The following is a 16,899-nucleotide window of genomic DNA, read 5'->3' on the forward strand; positions in this document are numbered from 1 at the left end:
GTGGTTATTTGGTATGGTTAAGGAAATGAGGTCATTATGGGGGTGGATGATGTGGGATTTATACAGCTTGTCATTGACGACTTGGGACATCTTTCACTTCTGCCTCTTTGGGTTCTTTGGACGTGGGGAGGGAGCCCGGCGGAACATTGTGGTAAGGGAGCTTCATTGAAGTAACGATACTGATAGTTTTCTAGTAGCACGCAGGGTCACTTGAGTTATACCCTTGATAACGAGGAGGGATTCTTCAACTGTTCACGATCTCTTCAACGTGAAGAAACCGACACTGAAGATGGACACTTCTTCCGGTCGGTTCTTTGGCAAATGGAAGCCACTTGATCAGTAATGAATATGAGATATTGACAATCCCAAAGTAAGGGTGAGAAATCACTAGAGCGCAGAAGGCGATATTGCTGATAATATTTCCGAGTGTCTTTCCAGAGTTGAAGGGAAAAGTCAAAGTTGGAAGTTGTCTCAGGAGTTGTCGTTAACATCCCTGTCCCACCAAGCCCCACAGGCACCGGGGAAGTCCCCACAGCAAGTGCCAGGGAACATTTCATTGACGTGCGTGGGCGTCCCTTGCAGGGGCAGCAGGGCTGAAATTAGGTGGGTGACTGCGGCAGCAGCGCGACCGCCGCCCGCTGTGGGACAAGCAAATTCCATTCATTTGACGAGTGCCCCCTGGACGCCGGGCGGCGGGCCGGGGGTGGTGCTAGCTCGAGCCCGCCACTACCATAGGTGCCAGGAGCATCCAACTTTCCGGTTTCCGGTTTCCTGTCCTGACTGAGGTGCTACCACCCAATTCCCGTCCGGCAACCTAAGTAACGTCGCCTTTCCTGGTCGCCGATAACCTCTATCGCAGAGGTACACGATACCGTTCGACACCGACACCACCCCGTTTCCCGCTCCTTTCCTCGGCAGGAGAAATCCGATGCTATACACCCTCTTCAAGTCGATTCGCAGGCGGTGACTAGTCACCCTCAACATGGCAAGTAGGACGAGGGCGGGTTCCCTTGGGTCGATCGAGTCCAAGCACGGCTTGATCGGGTCCGTTTCGAGGTGGTGGACGGTACGTGATGGTTTCATTTTTATGGCAAGGACTGGAGTAGATGCTAACCAAGACACTTTTGTATGTACAGAGATCATACACCTCGGACTGGGTCGCTTTCTCCCTCCTCCTCGTCGGATACATCTACATCGCCGCTTTCGTCGAGCCTTTTCACCGATTATTTACCATTAATGATATTCGGATTTCGTTTCCTCATGCTGAGGTGGAGCGGGTGCCTCTCGGTATGTTTTTGCCCTTTTGCCCTTCTGCCCTTTTTGCCCTTCTCCGTCCCTTTCCAGTCTTTGCTCCTTCCCCTCCCCTCGCCCATCCCTTCCAGCTTCCCTATGCCCCTCCCTTTCCAGTTTAACTATAGTACTAACTTTACGTCCAACCAACAGCCCACCTCTTCGGCTACGTCCTCTTCCTCCCTCTGGCCCTCCTCACCCTAACCAACTACCTCCTCTCCTCCCCGCGGCACATCCATCATCTCACCACTTTAGGTTTCCTAACCTCCATAATCCTCACCACCTTCCTCACGGACCTCATCAAAAACATGGTCGGCCGCCCTCGCCCTGACCTGATCGATCGATGCCAACCCGACCCTTCCACCCCTCCAAACAAACTAGTCAGTGTCGAGGTATGCACGCAGACAGACCACCACACCCTGCACGACGGCTGGCGCAGTTTTCCCAGTGGGCACAGTAGTTTTGCGTTTTCCGGGTTAGGGTACCTGGCGCTTTTCTGGTGCGGGCAGTTCAGAGTGTTTGCGAGCAGTTCTTCTCCTCTGTCTTCTTCTCCTGGAATCATGGAGGGCATGGAAAAAGTGCTGGTTCGTCGGGATCTACTCAAGGCGTTACTTTGCCTCAGTCCGTTGCTGGGAGCGTTGATGATTGCTATTAGCAGGTGCATGGATTACCGACATGATGTGGAGGATGTCTGTGTGGGCGCGGTCATGGGATGGGTGATTACGTATTGGAGTTATCGGCGGTATTGGCCGAGGTTGAGCAGTGTGAGGAGTGAGGAGCCTTATTCGGGGATGACGGGGGAGCGGGACGGAGAGGGGGTTCAGAGTAGTGGGAGGTATGGGAGGGTGAGGGATGAGGAGGAGGGGGTCATCGGAGGAGGGTTTCAGCGAAATGTAGGAACGTTTGATTTGACTGCCCCGGTGGAGTTGGCACCTTTGGAGAGCCCTCGATGATGAGTGGATGAAGGCTAACTTGGATGGTTTCCGTAGATATCTTAATTTGATACTATAATGTATCTTGCTTGCGCCAGATGTGCGTCTAACACTTTGAACTTTTGCCTTGTTCAAATATGGCAACTTTCGAGCACGGGGAACGTCAAAGAGCATATAGCTGGGAGCTTGGGACCAACGTTTGTCTGTCCATTTCATCATTTGGCGTACCATGGTCATTCCTTGTATTAGTACAGAAAGCGCTCTCTAGACTAAACGCAGGCCGGCTTTCCGCTCTGTTCCACATCCAGAACTATGCGTGACATTCATCCTTCTTACTTGTCTTCCGTGTTGTCGTCCTTCGCCAAGTCGTGTTCCTTCAATAGCGCCGTGATCTCGTCGGCGCTCCATAGCCTGTGGTAGATCTTGCCGTCCTTGGTCTGGCCAACCGTCGCAAACTCGACTGTTACAAAAACATTAGCATGCTTTCATCCATGACCGCAATAGCGCCAACACTCACTCTTCTCCGGGCTCAGCTTGGTCGAGTCCATGGTCTTGCTCAACACCTTGACGGCCATGGCGCACGCCTCCTTGAGCGTGCAGTCCTCCTTGTAATCCTGCTTCAGCAAGCTCTGGGCGCTCGCATTGTTGGCGCCCGCACTGGTCGCCTTCCAGCCACCGTAGTTGCCCGAGGGGTTGCTGAGGTAGAGCTGGAACTGGCGCTGGGGATCCCAGCCGGCGTAGATGAAGGAAACGCCAAAGGGACGGAGACCACCATGTTGTGTGTAACCTTGCTTGAGATCGCAGAGACGGCGCACTAGCTGCTCGCAGGGGATGTCCTCGTTGTAGGTCAAAAGATAGCGTTGGGCGGCTTGTCGGGCGTAGTTGATGAGGATGTTGGCATCGGCTGTCATGCCGGCGACGGCGCAGATCATGTTGCTGGAGGGCAGCGACGAGGTTAGCGTCTGTATGACCTTAAGTAAGAAAGGAATGCGCCTACTCGTTGAGAATGTAGAGCTTCTCGGCCGATGTGTCTTGCTCGAGGAGCTTGGAGGTGACCTTGCGCTCAGCAGCTAGGACGATGCCATCCTTGGCGAGGATACCGATGGCGGTACCGGCATGGGAAATGGCTTCAAGAGCATATTCGACCTGGTACAGACGACCTTCGGGGGAGAAGATGGTTGTCTATGAGAAAGGCGTGTCAGTCTATGTGCGAACCCCCAAAAGCTTTAAACAAGCTGCCATCACCACACCACCACTGCTACCCCCCCTCCTTCGCCCACTACTTGTCGATATGTAAGGTAACCAGGCGGCGGCGGGCTGACGGGCCACTGCCCACTTACTCGGGAATCGTATCTTCTCGCCATGATTTAATTCGATACAGCGATCACTTGTTGAAATCTGTCTGGTTCGTGGTCTGTCGTTCGCAAGCGCCAACCTAGTGCTTGTCTTTTGCGTCGTCGTGGTGCCGTGATGTTGTTTTGGTTTGGTTTGTATTCCTTCAACAAACTGGAAGCGGGATGGAGGGCGGAAGGCGGAAGGCGGAAGGCTTGACGCTGAGGTGCAGCAGCGCAGTGGACTTCGTTAGTTCCTTCAACAGTGCTGTCGGGTCAGGTCGCCCTGGAGCTCCAGGCAAGCAAGCATCCAACGCGTCACCTATGGTCGGGCAGGTACCTAAGCTAAGGTACCTCCTTGACACGGAAGAAGGTCCAGATTACCTCTACAAGGTTGCCCGCTCGCCAGCTGCCAACTGCCTGCCGGGGTCTCTGGATAAGGTACTGATAGGACTCCCGTCTGACGTCTTATCCAATGTCCACTCAGAGCCTCAGCGCCCGAGATCACCCCGCTTTCCCGCTCCGGCAGGGTTCCATGGAGAGAGTCCCGCTGTTAAGCTTGCAGTACGCAGCTTGACTGGCTGATTAACAATTATCGCTGGAGGTAAGCGGGCAATCGGTACAAGAGATCTGGTCGCCGCCTCCACCTCAGCAAACTCCTCTCCTTCCAACCTCCACAATTCCGTCACTCAGTCGCGACACGGCTGCTTTCTTTCTCTCTTCCATTCCGTTTCAGCGACCTCTTCCTCTCTGAACACCTCTCGGCAATCCGACTTGACTACTACCACACCACTCCCCAGTCTTGTCGCCCAACTATCTCGTGCTGTGCTGTCTGTCGGCTAACAACACCCATACTCTAAATCGCCGACGCGTTATTCATCTCTCGACATCCAGTGTGCTCCCGGTCACGCGAGGGTCCCCGACGATCCCTCCGCATTCTACCTACACTACAGTACTCGTCGACCTTCTAACGGTCCCGCGTGGAGCTTGGGCCCCTCTCTGACTGAAGGCAGACGGGAAGGACTGACACCAACATTCTGACTGCAACGACCAACACCATCCAACAGTACCTATCCATCCAACTGCCGGAGAAGAAGAAGAAGCAGCAACAAGGCGACCAACAAGCAAAACAGCAGGCATCAACACTTTGCCTTGCGCAAACCAGGAGGGTCATAATTTGAGGATTGCTAGGTCTAGCTGCTGCAAGAATCTCGCCTGCCAGCGACACATAGCTTCAGGATCATTTTCTTCGTTCTTTTGTTGTTGTTGAGACAGCCCTCCTCTGTCCGGGTAGTCACTGTCGCCATCGTTGCTAGCTCTACCTACTTTCACACGCGTAAAATATCTTTCTCTCGCTGTCTAATGCCCGCATGAGGATCCGCTCTCCACACGCATGTCTTGAGCCATCTGCAGTAGACCGCGCGCGCGTCAGACAAAGTGGAAAGCCCTCCCAATTGTATCCGAACAAGGCTGGAAAGTTCGCTGTCCACTGAGCCCGTACCTACTACATACCCCAAAGTTACCCGACCTGACCATTGTCGAGAACCGCCATCATGTCTGGTAAGCTACGCAGTCACCATGTTTCATTTTCGTCTCGCAACAGCATCAACCAACCAAGCTAGCGCCAACGCCAGCGCCAGCTACCAACTCTCCATGCCATTTTCAGATACCGAGCCGTTCAGCCCTTCGTGACTTGAAAGCTAACCACGAAACACCTGATGCTAGAACCCGAGCCGCGCCGATCGGTTAGAGCCACCAAGGGCCAACACAAGGCCCTGGAACAGCTCGACCAAATCGACATCCCCAAGAAGCGCGGAAAGAAGGCCGCCAAGAAGGCGGTCCCCGAGCCAGAAGAGCCCGAGGAAGAAATCATCCGATGTGTCTGCGGCGCCACCGAACAAGATGAGGATTCCGGCGAGCCCTGGATTGCCTGCGACATGTGCGGCGCCTGGCAGCACAACATCTGCATGGGCATGAGCCAGTATAGCGAAGATCTACCTAAGGAGTATTTTTGCGAGCTCTGCAAGCCCGAGAACCACCAGGAACTGCTCAATGGCATGAAGAACGGCGAGAGGCCCTGGGAGGCCAGGCGCAAAGCCTTCGAGGAGGAAAAGGCAGAGAAGCGGAGAAGAGGCAACAAGAAGAAATCCAAGAGGGTGAGCGACCACAAGGAAGAAAGCGCCCAGGTCTCCCAGAAGCCAAAGCCATCTCCGGTACCAGAGCCCAAGAAGGATGCCAAGAGCGCCGCTGGACAGAAGCGCAAGACGACAGAACCGGTGCCAGAGAAGGAGCCCAAGGTACGTCACGTTTATTCTCACTCCTCTTCTCTTCATGACGCTGACTAATTCTTCCGTACAGCAAAAGGTCCGAAAGGTCACAGAAACCCAACCTCCATCTCTTTCGTCATACAAGGCCCCGGATGACATCGCTGGAAAGATCAGTGAGCTACCAGAGCTCCGGCAAGGCGCCGCCAAGCTCCTTTCTAAATCTCTTGTGCACTCTATTGGAGTTGCCGAGAAGAAGGGCGTGTCGATTCCTTCCGAAGGCGTCTCAGCTACCGCCGAGCGTTTAGCTATCCAGATTGAGCGTGCTGTCCACGATTCGCACCAACCCACTGCCTATAGCGGCCAGATGCGGACATTAAGTTACAACCTCAAGACCAACCAAGACCTTACTACCGGCCTGCTTGGCGGCACCCTTACTCCTACCATGTTGGCTTCCATGACAACAGAGGAGCTGGCAACAAAGGAGCTGCAGAAAGAGACCGCCGAGATGAAGGCCAGGGCAGAGAAGCAGTCCATTATGATCACCGAGGATGTCCCCAGGATACGAAAGACGCACAAGGGCGAGGAAGTTATTGGGGACGAAAGTTTCAACCTTTCGACTGATGTTTCCTCCGCCCCCGTACGTAGGCCGCCCCAGGATACAGCTGAGCCCCCGAAAAAACGCGTTAAGGAAGAGGGTCCGGAGAAGGCCGCTCAGGGGACGGCTTCGAAGCGGTCTTCGAGGGATCTGACAGTGGACACGCAAAAGTCGCCTAGCACAGGGAACTTTGATATCAACAAGGTCTTCTCAAGTGTTAGGTCGCCTACTCAGTCTCACCACAGACGTCCATCCGCCATGTCTACTTCAACAGGACCTGGGGTTGATGCTGATGTGGATCGTCTTTTGGATGACGGCACCCAGTCTCCGCCTTACTCGCCCAAAGAAGAGATCCTTGACCCCGACGTGGTGTGGAAGGGAAATTTGGTGATGAATACCATTGCTGACTTCCAAGTGACGGCCAAGCATATTGGAGGCGCCAAACTCAAGGAGTCAATCGGCTTGGAATGGGACAAGTTGATGCCCAAGACTCTTACAGTTTGCGGACGGATTGACGAACAACAGGCTATTGTCTACCTCTGTAGTCTGAGGTATAGTCTTCCCACTGATGTGGTAGTAGTGAACTTACAGCCCACGTCGGCGGCCTCGAAGCCGCAGTTCCAACGCCTGGTCGACTACTTTGTGTCCAAGAAGCGATACGGAGTCATAGGAGACAGAGGGGTAGCGAACGTCCGCGACACCTACCTCGTTCCCGTGCTTCCCGGCACAGGTCAATACCCAGAGTTTATGCTCAACCTGGCGGACAACCACATTCCCGAGACGAGGACAGAGCCAATGTTGCTCGCCGTATTTGTCTACCGTAACGATCCCGATACTATCATGCGGCTACATGGGACTAATGACTATAACCAAGTAGTGGCAAACCAGTCCACAAAGGTCCACACCAGCTTCGCCAATACACCGGCGCCATCATCGCCAGCGCTGGCGAACCTTCCCCCGGGCCATCGACCTTCGCTCTCGACGCCCGCTTTCTCACCAACATCTCCACAGGGCACATTCCCCAATTACCCAACTCCTAGGCACAGTAGCACCCCTTCCCAAGTGCCACCGCAGCAGCAACCGCAGCCAACACCACCAGCCCAGCATTCAGTGAGCCAGATGCAGCATCCCGCCGTGGATCAAGTGCAAAAACAAGGCGAGGCCATTGCTAGAGAAGTACTGGGCTCTCTCATCACCAGCCCGACGGTTGCCTTCTTGTTGCCTCAGGCCCACAAGATGTCCCGGAAGGAATGGGAAGTGATCAAGAAAATCTACGAGCGGGATCCCAAGGCTCGCGACGACCTCCCTTACCTTAGCAATGTTTTGGAAAGGGAAAGCACAAATGCGCAGGCCAAGGCGGCTCAAGCTCAGCAGCAATCCCAGCAGCATCCGGTCCATCAACAGCACCAGAATCAACACCAACAGATGCATCATCAGCCTCACCACCAACAACATCATCCACAGCATCAGGTTCAGCAGCAGCAGCAGCAGCAGCATCTGCCGCAGCATCCGCCCCAACATCAACCACACAATCAGGCTCATTTTCAGCCTCAGCCTCAGCATCAACAGCAACACCAAGCTCATCACCCACCCCATCATCAGCCTCAGCACCAGTCACAGCAGCAGGCCCATCATCAACCTCATCCCGCTCCACCGCAGCATCATCAACAACAGCAGCAGCAACAGCAACACCCATCAAAACATCAAGCTCAGCATCCACCTCAGCATACTCCTCAGCATCAACCGCAGCACCAGTCCCCTGCTCAACAACCGCAAGCAGCCTACCCGCCCCAACCGGCCTCTCATCATCCTCAACCACCTCAACAGCAGCAGCATCAACCACCGCAACCGCAGCACGCGCAGCCTCACCCACAGGCCCAGCCCCAGCAAGCTCATCCACAGCACCACCAACAACACTTCACCCCGCCGGTGCGAACCACTCCTATTCCTCCCCCGCCCATCCCACCGGTAACTTCTGGCTCGGGTGGCCCCATTAAGCAAACGCCCATCCCGCCTCCGCCGATTCCTCCCCAGGCTGCCACAGCAGCAACCGGTCCTCCTTCCGCCTAGAGGGGCGACGGACAGCGGACAAACCACCCGGACTCAGCAGCAGCGGTCAGGAATAGTAGTAGTAGCAATAGTACGAGGCCTGCAGCAGCGACAAAGCAAAGTGACAAGAAACCACCGCCGAGCACACCGCGAAGGGAGGAGGGGGAGAGGGGTTCAATTTTAGGAACTGGAACAGGATCAGGAGCGTCAAGATCAAAAGTGGCAACGACATCGGCCTCAACAAATAAGCCGGCGCTGCCACCGCTTGATACCGATTTCGATCATCATCTCGACCGTCGTCCTCATTTCCCCCCTCATCAACATTCTCATACAACAAACCCTTCGCCGCGGAGTCCGTTGGTTGCCGCTAGTCCGGTAGTTGATCATCGAAGAAGAAGAAGAAGTAGCACTGCAGCCAGCAGTGCAGCCGGTAGCATATTAGGTGGTTTCGGGGGTGGTGGAAGTAGCATAGCAGGCGGAAGCAGACATCAATCTCCCTCGGCCAACTCGGTTGCGTCATCTATTCGATCATCTGTCTTGGGCTCAGCATCAACGGGTGCGAACCAAGCGACACCGGCCAGTAGACCAACGCCGAGGAGAAGGAGGTTGTTGTGTTTGCAGCCGGTGGAGAAGCAGACGAAGAAGAAGAAGAATCAGGCAAAGGACGTGATGGGGGGGTGGGATGTTGAGTCTGACTAGAAGCCGCGCGGTTAATGGGGTTGAAGTCAGTTGGTTTTTTGAGATTCGGAGGGGTGGAAGTTCGTCTTAGTCTGTTGTAAAGGGAGGAGGATAGGTATCAGAGATGGAGTTGTCGTGTAGGAAAGGGCAGTAAGAAAATGTTGCATGGTAGAGGTATGTTTACCTATTGGAAGCGGTCAACGAAACGTGAAGTGGAAAGGGGGGGAAAAGGAGGAAGAAAAATGAGACATCAAAAGGAAACTTCAGATTCAAGTTCGTTGGGGAGAAAGTGAAGATAAGGGGTTCTTTTTGTGGTTTTGGTTTTGGAGGGGCGTATTCTAGGTTATTTACGGTTACTAGGGGAGGGGGAGGAGTTAATCAGGCATCGTGATATGCCCGTTTTGGTCCCCTTGGTTTTCAAGTCAGTCATTGTTCTTGCTCGATATTTATTGCTGGTCACAAATTGTTGTTGTAGTAACTCTGGCTGTCTAAGTAGAGTTGTTCTCACTCACAGAATATCCTCTCCATTCTAGTCTACAGTAGTGATGTTGACTCTGGAATTTAGGAGGAAACGATCAAGTTCGGGACTTCATATTGGTTTCTTTATACTCATGTTTGGGTGGTTGACTGCAAACTGTTCATGTCAAGAGAATGTCTTTTCGCACTGCCACGAATATCTTCCTACACTGTTGTCTGGAAAAGAATTAAGTATAACTTAGCCAAAGGTAAAGCTACAAGCATACTAATGGTATCAGAATTTTTGTCATCTTTTTCTCTATAGAATGGTATTCCTATCGTAACTGTACACTGTTTCTAGACCTTCATAATCAAGAAGATATAAAAATGAGATTTAATTAACTTCAAGTATTATATCTTTACTTTCATGTCTTATGTGTGGGGATATGAAGGCGACGTGACCTTAGTAATATAGAGTAAAAAATACGGAAAATTCCAATACCATTACCCCTCTTGTACCCCCAACTTTGGCCAAGTTATACTTGATTCTTTTCCAAACGACAGTGTAGAAAGACATTCGTGGCAGTGCGAAAAGACATTCTCCATGTCAAAGCTATGATAACTCGTGGCTTCAGTTTGAGATAGAAAATGGAAATTGAATCTAGCGATTTGCTTGTGCCGGGTGGCGAAGTGAATAAATTGTGCTCATGTGATTTGCGAGTTGATTCATTGTCGGATGAGACTTTCCCGCTTTTGATGCCTTACTGAAGTGTACGAGTAGAGACCGCATTTCTTAAACTTGACGGACTGAGGTATATGTTTCCATGATCTCGAACTCTATCCATTGCTGGCATCTGCTCTCTCATAGCTTTTCAATAACCAAGTGGTCTTCTTCTCTCGGGGTATATCCACAACATCAACAAACATAAAACCAAAACACGCCATGCTCAATTTTTCCAGAACCAAACCCAACCCAACCCAAACATCCACATCCACATCCTCCCCCCTAAGACTAAGCAAACTCAGCATCCAAAACCCCCCACCCCATCCCCTCCCGTTCCCAATACCTCCTCTCCTCCTCCTCCGCCCCCTCACCATCCACACCCACCCTCCTATCCCCCACCGTCGTCCCTGTCCTCGCACCCACCGGTACTGGTACTGCTGCTGACCCATACCCCCCATCCCCATCCCCTACACCTGCCCCAGCAACATTAACATCAACAGCCGGGATCTCCACACTCCCCAACCCCTCCAACACCCTCCGTGCTTTCTCCGCCACCGCCCGATTCGCAGCCGTCTCTGCCCGCGTCTGATCCAATCGCTCCTGCATCAACTGAATCAATTGCTCACGAGCCTGATGCGGGCGATACTCGTTTAATACGTGGTGGAAGTTTAGAAACAAAGTGCGTAGGTCGGCGGCCTTTTGGGAGCCGGCGGCGGGGTCGAGGGACATGATCCCCAAAAGCTCGAGGAAGTTGAGGAGGAGGGACTTGGAGAGGCGTTTGAGGTGGAGGTGGAGGGTGTCGTGGGTTTGGGTGGAGGGGGCACCACTGGAGGTAGCGGGGGCTGTGATGGAAGTAGAAGGAGGAGGGAGAGGGAGTTGGGAGGTGGGTTGGGTGTCGTCAGTTGTTGGTTGGGTTGTTGATTGGCTGTCGGTGGTGGTTTGGGTGTCGGATGTGGTGGTTGAGCCCGGAAGGGGAGGGCCGAGACGTTCGATGCCGGCTGATTCGAGGGGTTGGAGGGATTCTTCTAGCTTTGAGGGAGTTAGTGACCATGTATATAACTGGAGAGGAGTGAGAATAGGCAAGACGTACAGACTGAGGTTCGCCGTATAGTCGCCATGTTCCATCCTTGGGCTCGGCTGGTGGTTGGAGGTATATGAGGTCTGAATCGGCAGGGAGATCGGGGACGCGGATGACGTCTTCGACGGGAATGCCGTGCTGAGAGGCATATTGCTGTTTGATTTCGGCGTAGGCTTGGAGATTGGATGGGGTGAAGGCTTTCCAGAAGAGAGGAGGGTCGGGGAAGAAGGAGGCGAGAGCCGAGTTGTCGTCTTCGGTGTCGGCCATGATGGTCTGCAATAGAGGGCGAGTGGTGTTTGGCGCGAGGTCGCGAAGGCGGTGCGCAGTGCTACTTTGGTGATGCGCCCGGTATTTTTATTGAGATTGGTGTTTTGTTCTGGCGTATTCAGGGTTAGAAGCGTCGGTGTTTGGGACAATCAATTGACTTGCAAGTGACGTTGCCGGGAAGACGAATGGTGGTCGCAGGCAACAGACGCGGCAAAGTCGCGGCAATCGATAAGAGCTCTCCACACTTGGAGCTTCCCCTTGCTCCAGCTTGAGGTACCTTGTACCCTTGCTTGCCTTAAAAGCTTAGGGTAGCTCCACAAGAAACATTGACGTCGCAGCCTCAACCGCATCGAGTCGCGATTCGCTCATGAGTTTCACTGACGACTTCACATTCCTAGCCCGAGTCTAAACATTGCACGACTGAACCTCTAGCGGCAACTTAATATCACATGCCTTGATGGGTTCAGATCTCGAAACACTCACCACTGCTTTCACCTCACTCTCACCTCTCCGGGTCACTTTGCGCTGCTCTCAGACTGCCATCTTCGTCTCACCCAAGACTAAGTAAACGATGGCTGACGTACGCGCCCTCTTACGCCAGCAGCGTGCCGCGCGCAGAATAGAACACCCACACGCTGCCTACACCGACGCCGGCAAGCTCGTCTGCGTCCTCTGTCGGGAACACATCAAGACCGAAGCTCTTTGGGATGGCCACATCCGCAACACCGCTCATCGTCAACGTCTACAAGCACTCCAACAGCAGCAACAGCAACAGACTGAAGCGCAAGATGAATCAACTGATCAATCTCACAAACGCAAATTCGACTTGCAAGATGACGACGAAGCCACCACCCCCGTCTCTACAGACGAGACCGACCGCGCATCCAAGCGCACCCGCCCCAACACTCTATCCCCCGAACCAGGACCGGCACCGCCAACATCCAACCCAGCGGAGGTCACCAAGCCACCAACCCTGACCCGGCAGCAGTCATTCACGCCAACAGCCGGCATCGAGCTCGCTATCCCTTCGCGGCCAGCAACGCCAGCAGATGCCACCACAACGCCCAATTCAGCCGGAGGACCACTGCGCCCCTTTTCACAATTATCCGAACAACAAAAATCGCAGCCACCAACTTCTCAATCAACTTTCACTCCCACCGCCACCACCTCTGCCCCAACCCCAACCTCAGCAGACGCCCCACAGGCACCACAAGCACCAGCAGTCGACGACGACCTCTGGGCCTCCTTCGAAGCCGATCTCCTCGCTACCCCCAGCCATAAACCTCCCCCAGCCGCCGCCCTAACAGGGGGAGAAGCCGTAATCTCAGCTGCACCCGTCTCAGCAGCACAGGCAGCAGCTGCCAAGTCCCATGACGAAGAGCAATCCCTTCGCCGAGCGGCCAAGGATATGGAGATTGAAGACGAGCGCGAAGAGGCCACGAGGGCGTTGGAGACCGAGTTTGAGGTTATGGAGGAGCTGGAGGCTAGGGCGAGGAGGTTGAGGGAGAGGAGGGAGGCGTTGAGGGCTGGAGGGAAGTTGGGTGGTGCTGGGCAAGGTGCGGAGACGGGGGCGGGCGTGGGACAAGGGGAAGGGATGATAGATACGCCGATGGGAGGAGGGGATAAGGATGTTGTTGGTGAGGGTGTGGCAAAGACGAGTGCTGCTGCTGCTGCTGTTTTGGCGGCGTTGGGGAAGGAGAATGCTGCAGGGACGACAAAAGGGAAAGTGGTGGAGGAGAATGAGGAGGAGGACGAGGATGACGAGGATGATGAGGACGATTGGGATGGGTTCCGGTTCCGTGCGTAGGACGCTTTTGGCTGCCGGCAATGGTAATGAAGGACGCGCAGATGGGCATCGTTGTTCCCGATTATCTTCTGTCCTTGCTACGGGAATACCACTTAGGTAGGCAGGTACATCTACGTGGTTGTTCTCAGGAGTAAGTTTGGACTCCTGAGATCCGCATCGATTACGAACGAAATGAATAAACCCCCGCGACTGAGAATATTGGGGACTATGAACCAACGTCCAGATGCCAGACAAACCGCAAACACTTTGGTTGGCTTCCAACCACCAATTCGAACACGGGATGGATGAACACAATTGCACAAAAGGCCAAACCATCAACAAGTGCCTCTGTTCACCTAGATCCCAACTGTCATCCGGCTTCTTCCCAAACTGACAAACACTTGTTCCTCCACTTCGAATCTTCAAATCCAACGGCGAAACCTTGCATGATGGACGGTAGAGATATCAGTACCAAAGTATTTTTTTCATATACTTTAAGATGGCGGTAATTTCGACCTGGTCTTGAACAATTTATTGCCCAGAACGGCATCACCTCAAGCACAAAGAAAAGGAACTGAGATGAGATGACACACCATCACATTTCCAACCGTGGAGAGTCATCTAAGCAAACGCACTTCGTTTGTCCACTCAAACACTCAGTCCCTCAGGCGGGCGTTGAGTCGATGGTCGCGAGAGGGTATATAAGACCCGAACTCCCTACTCTTTCCCCCAGAAACTTCATCCATCATCACATCAAGCCACTTCCACACTTTCCACTTTTTTAAACTACACCAACAATCTAACCCCCCAAACCAAATCTCAACCACAACTCCTCACTTTCCAACCACCCAAAAAAAAAAAAAAAAAAAAAAAAAAAAAAAAAAAAAAAAAAACACCACTCAAGAAAATGTCCGGCCAGACTCCCACCACCACCATTGCCTGCGAGCAAACCAAGGAGACCACCGTCTCCCCCGCTGGAACCACAGCCACCACCACCACTGTCATCGAGGAGACCACCACCACCACCGCCGCCGCCGCCGCCGCCACCACTGAGCCTGCTCAGCCTGTCGCTGCCACTGAGTCTGCCGCTGAGTCTGCCGCTGAGTCTGCCACTGTGGCTGTGGCTGAGGAGAAGAAGATTGAGGAGACCAAGGTCGAGGAGGACAACAAGGAGGAGAAGAAGTAAAGGACAAGATGGAGGAGAGATGAGGTTCAACCCGGTGCTTATACTTAGGAGGTGGACGGAAGTTGGGCCATGGTCACAGCAGTGTCTTTGTCTGGAGTAGTGGAGGAGTGCAGTGCAAGTCACTGAGACATTTACATTTGGTCGCCTGAGAGGGAAAAAAAACGAAAAATGGAGGAATGGATGAATAGCATGGTCGTGTTAAGAATGGAAGGAGCGAGGTTCTTGGTATTCACATGAGGGCTGGCTCAGGTATAGATAAGTAAGGGATGTCAATCGGTCAAATGGTGGATGTGTTGCCTATTTACCTACGATATTACGGCTTCGACTGAACTTGTGTGAGGGAACCAAGAAGTGAGCTGAGGAACAATATACCTGCAGACTGAATCATGAGGAATCCATAAAGACATCGCTGTGATTGTTGTTTCAAGTATTGACTCTTTGAACTGATGATACCTATACTCAAACAGCAACTTGCGCCTTGATATGTCCAGCATATGGTAAATCGCGACTAACTGACCAACAGCAGATCAACCAGTGAAAGATAAGAAGACGCCAAACCGAAACCAAGCAACAAGACCTCCTTCATTTACATCGTGACTCAAACTTATCCAACGCCTTTGCCTACAGTCACTCACACACTCATCCGTTATTCGCCATGCTCACTGAAACCAAAAAAAAAACCATCCCCATCCCTTATCCTGCCTCCTACACCCCTAAACCCTCCCTCGACTAACCCCCTCCCAAAACCTTCTCAACCTCCAAACCCTCCCCACACCGCTCTCCTCCTCCTCCTTCCTCACCTTACCCTCCCTCTCTTTCACTCTGCCCATCCACACCTCACCAATCCACCCCCTCAACCCATCCTTCACCCTCTCCCTCTCTACCGCTCTCTTCTTGGCTACCAGCGCCGGCGCAACCACCACTTTCTTTCTGGTCCCGCAAGGAACGCACTCAGCCGGCAACACACAGCGCTCTACCAGCTGCTCAGCCGAGGGACGGGCGGCGAGACGGCGGGCGAGGTGGATGGAGGCTAGCTTGCGGGCGAGCTTGCGGGACATCAGGGCGGTGTTGGTGAGGAAGATGGAGCGCCGGATCAGGTCAGCGAGGGAAGGACGGCTAGGGGAGGTGAGGGATAGAGGAAGGAGGAGGCGGGCGCGGCGGAGGCGGAGGGTGTGCAAGGTGGGGGAGGTGGAGAGGGTGCGGAGGTGGTGAGAGGTCTGGGGGATGTTTTGTTAGTACTATGTTTCTTGCTTCGTAGTCATGAATAGGTAGAAAAAAGACGGAATTGTACGGGATAAGGATTTGACGGTTCTTCTCTGGGTGGAGGTGCAAGAGAGGTGTAGCATCATGGTCAATGTGGCTAAGAAACGTGGAAAATGGATGTGATGTGATTGGCAAGTGTACATGGTGTGTAATCAGGGCAAAATGTGAGGTCGCTAGAATGATTCACGGCACGGTGACGAGAAAAGAAAGAAGAGTTCAAGTCACCAAGGACCAAAAAGGAGAGAAGGACAGACGTATAGATTGTACCTAAGAAAAGTGAAACTCACTTTAGATGTCGAGAACAAATCGCAGACGTCTAGATGGCTCAGAATTTCGTACAATACTTCGTTTGGTAGTTCCGTCAGTTGCACGTGGTGTCCAGTTTCCTCAAAATTCGTGTCGGACTCTTTCCGGTGCTCACTGAATCTCACGATAGCACGTGTGTCGGGACGGATATCAGTAAGGATATTGTTCACCCCTCCTGTTGCCATGCCATCCCACTCCCTTGAAGATCCTTCAGACCTCTCCATCACAGGAAGTGGAGTGCTTCCCGAAGAGAGCAGTGTCATTTGACTTGTCTGGCTGGCAAAGTGCACACTGGTACTTTCCTCGAGTTGCTCCCTATCCCTCCCTTCTTCAACGGTGGGCCAGGACCAGATCTGCCGCTGGCCGGCCCCTGACTGGAGCGGCAATGGCGCCATAGGCAAGGGCTTTCTTGCTCAATCCGGCGACGTGCGTCTGATGTTTTCGTGATCAGCGAGTCTGACGGACTGACCAGTCGTGCTAGCCTAGTCTGGCCTCGAGTTATTTCCCCGAGTTCGTCTGGTGTCCACTCTGATTTACCTCAATTAACATGCAAATAAGAACTTTTGGTAGCGGAGCGGGCTGTAGAGAGGAAGCGAGACAAATAATTCCAGGAGCCAGAACCGCGTCGATGTCGAATCAAGAGCGTTTTTGCTCGGATACGTCTCCTCTCCCGTTCGTTATTCTTGCCGCG

At 53.2% G+C, this 16,899-nt stretch overlaps 6 protein-coding genes across 6 annotated transcripts; 3 read left to right on the top strand and 3 right to left on the bottom strand.

The window, feature by feature from the left end:
* The first annotated feature begins 676 nt into the window (after window positions 1–676).
* Window positions 677–2,580, top strand: B0T23DRAFT_441730 (phosphatidic acid phosphatase type 2/haloperoxidase). Its single transcript, XM_062840788.1, has 3 exons — window positions 677–1,066; window positions 1,137–1,287; window positions 1,444–2,580. Exons 1-3 carry the CDS (start codon window positions 983–985, stop codon window positions 2,241–2,243), a joined length of 1,035 nt encoding a protein of 344 aa, XP_062692668.1. The 5' UTR covers window positions 677–982; the 3' UTR covers window positions 2,244–2,580.
* Window positions 2,131–3,953, bottom strand: B0T23DRAFT_379181 (proteasome component Y13). The gene is made up of 4 exons (XM_062837134.1): window positions 3,563–3,953; window positions 3,220–3,404; window positions 2,740–3,158; window positions 2,131–2,682 (listed from the first exon to the last, which is right to left on the bottom strand). Exons 1-4 carry the CDS (start codon window positions 3,584–3,586, stop codon window positions 2,555–2,557), a joined length of 756 nt encoding a protein of 251 aa, XP_062692669.1. The 5' UTR covers window positions 3,587–3,953; the 3' UTR covers window positions 2,131–2,554.
* Window positions 3,954–5,271: 1,318 nt separating this feature from the next.
* B0T23DRAFT_316993 (SPOC domain-containing protein) lies at window positions 5,272–8,485 on the top strand (the record flags this gene model as incomplete). Its single annotated transcript, XM_062834969.1, has 2 exons — window positions 5,272–5,850; window positions 5,912–8,485. The coding sequence occupies 2 exons, from the start codon at window positions 5,272–5,274 to the stop codon at window positions 8,483–8,485; spliced, it is 3,153 nt and encodes a 1,050-aa protein (XP_062692670.1).
* Window positions 8,486–10,302: 1,817 nt separating this feature from the next.
* B0T23DRAFT_337476 (mediator of RNA polymerase II transcription subunit 7) lies at window positions 10,303–11,825 on the bottom strand. The gene is made up of 2 exons (XM_062835827.1): window positions 11,413–11,825; window positions 10,303–11,351 (listed from the first exon to the last, which is right to left on the bottom strand). Exons 1-2 carry the CDS (start codon window positions 11,665–11,667, stop codon window positions 10,611–10,613), a joined length of 996 nt encoding a protein of 331 aa, XP_062692671.1. The 5' UTR covers window positions 11,668–11,825; the 3' UTR covers window positions 10,303–10,610.
* A 172-nt stretch (window positions 11,826–11,997) lies between these two features.
* Window positions 11,998–13,474, top strand: B0T23DRAFT_441742 (uncharacterized protein; the record flags this gene model as incomplete). The annotated part of the gene is made up of 1 exon (XM_062840789.1): window positions 11,998–13,474. The coding sequence occupies exon 1, from the start codon at window positions 12,239–12,241 to the stop codon at window positions 13,472–13,474; it is 1,236 nt and encodes a 411-aa protein (XP_062692672.1). The 5' UTR covers window positions 11,998–12,238.
* A 1,878-nt stretch (window positions 13,475–15,352) lies between these two features.
* Window positions 15,353–16,471, bottom strand: B0T23DRAFT_404317 (uncharacterized protein; the record flags this gene model as incomplete). Its single annotated transcript, XM_062838885.1, has 2 exons — window positions 15,353–15,856; window positions 16,190–16,471. 2 exons carry the CDS (start codon window positions 16,469–16,471, stop codon window positions 15,353–15,355), a joined length of 786 nt encoding a protein of 261 aa, XP_062692673.1.
* Window positions 16,472–16,899: the final 428 nt, after the last annotated feature.

The sequence above is a fragment of the Neurospora hispaniola genome (genome assembly GCF_033458365.1).
Source record: "Neurospora hispaniola strain FGSC 10403 chromosome Unknown B0T23scaffold_4, whole genome shotgun sequence".
NCBI lineage: Eukaryota > Fungi > Ascomycota > Sordariomycetes > Sordariales > Sordariaceae > Neurospora > Neurospora hispaniola.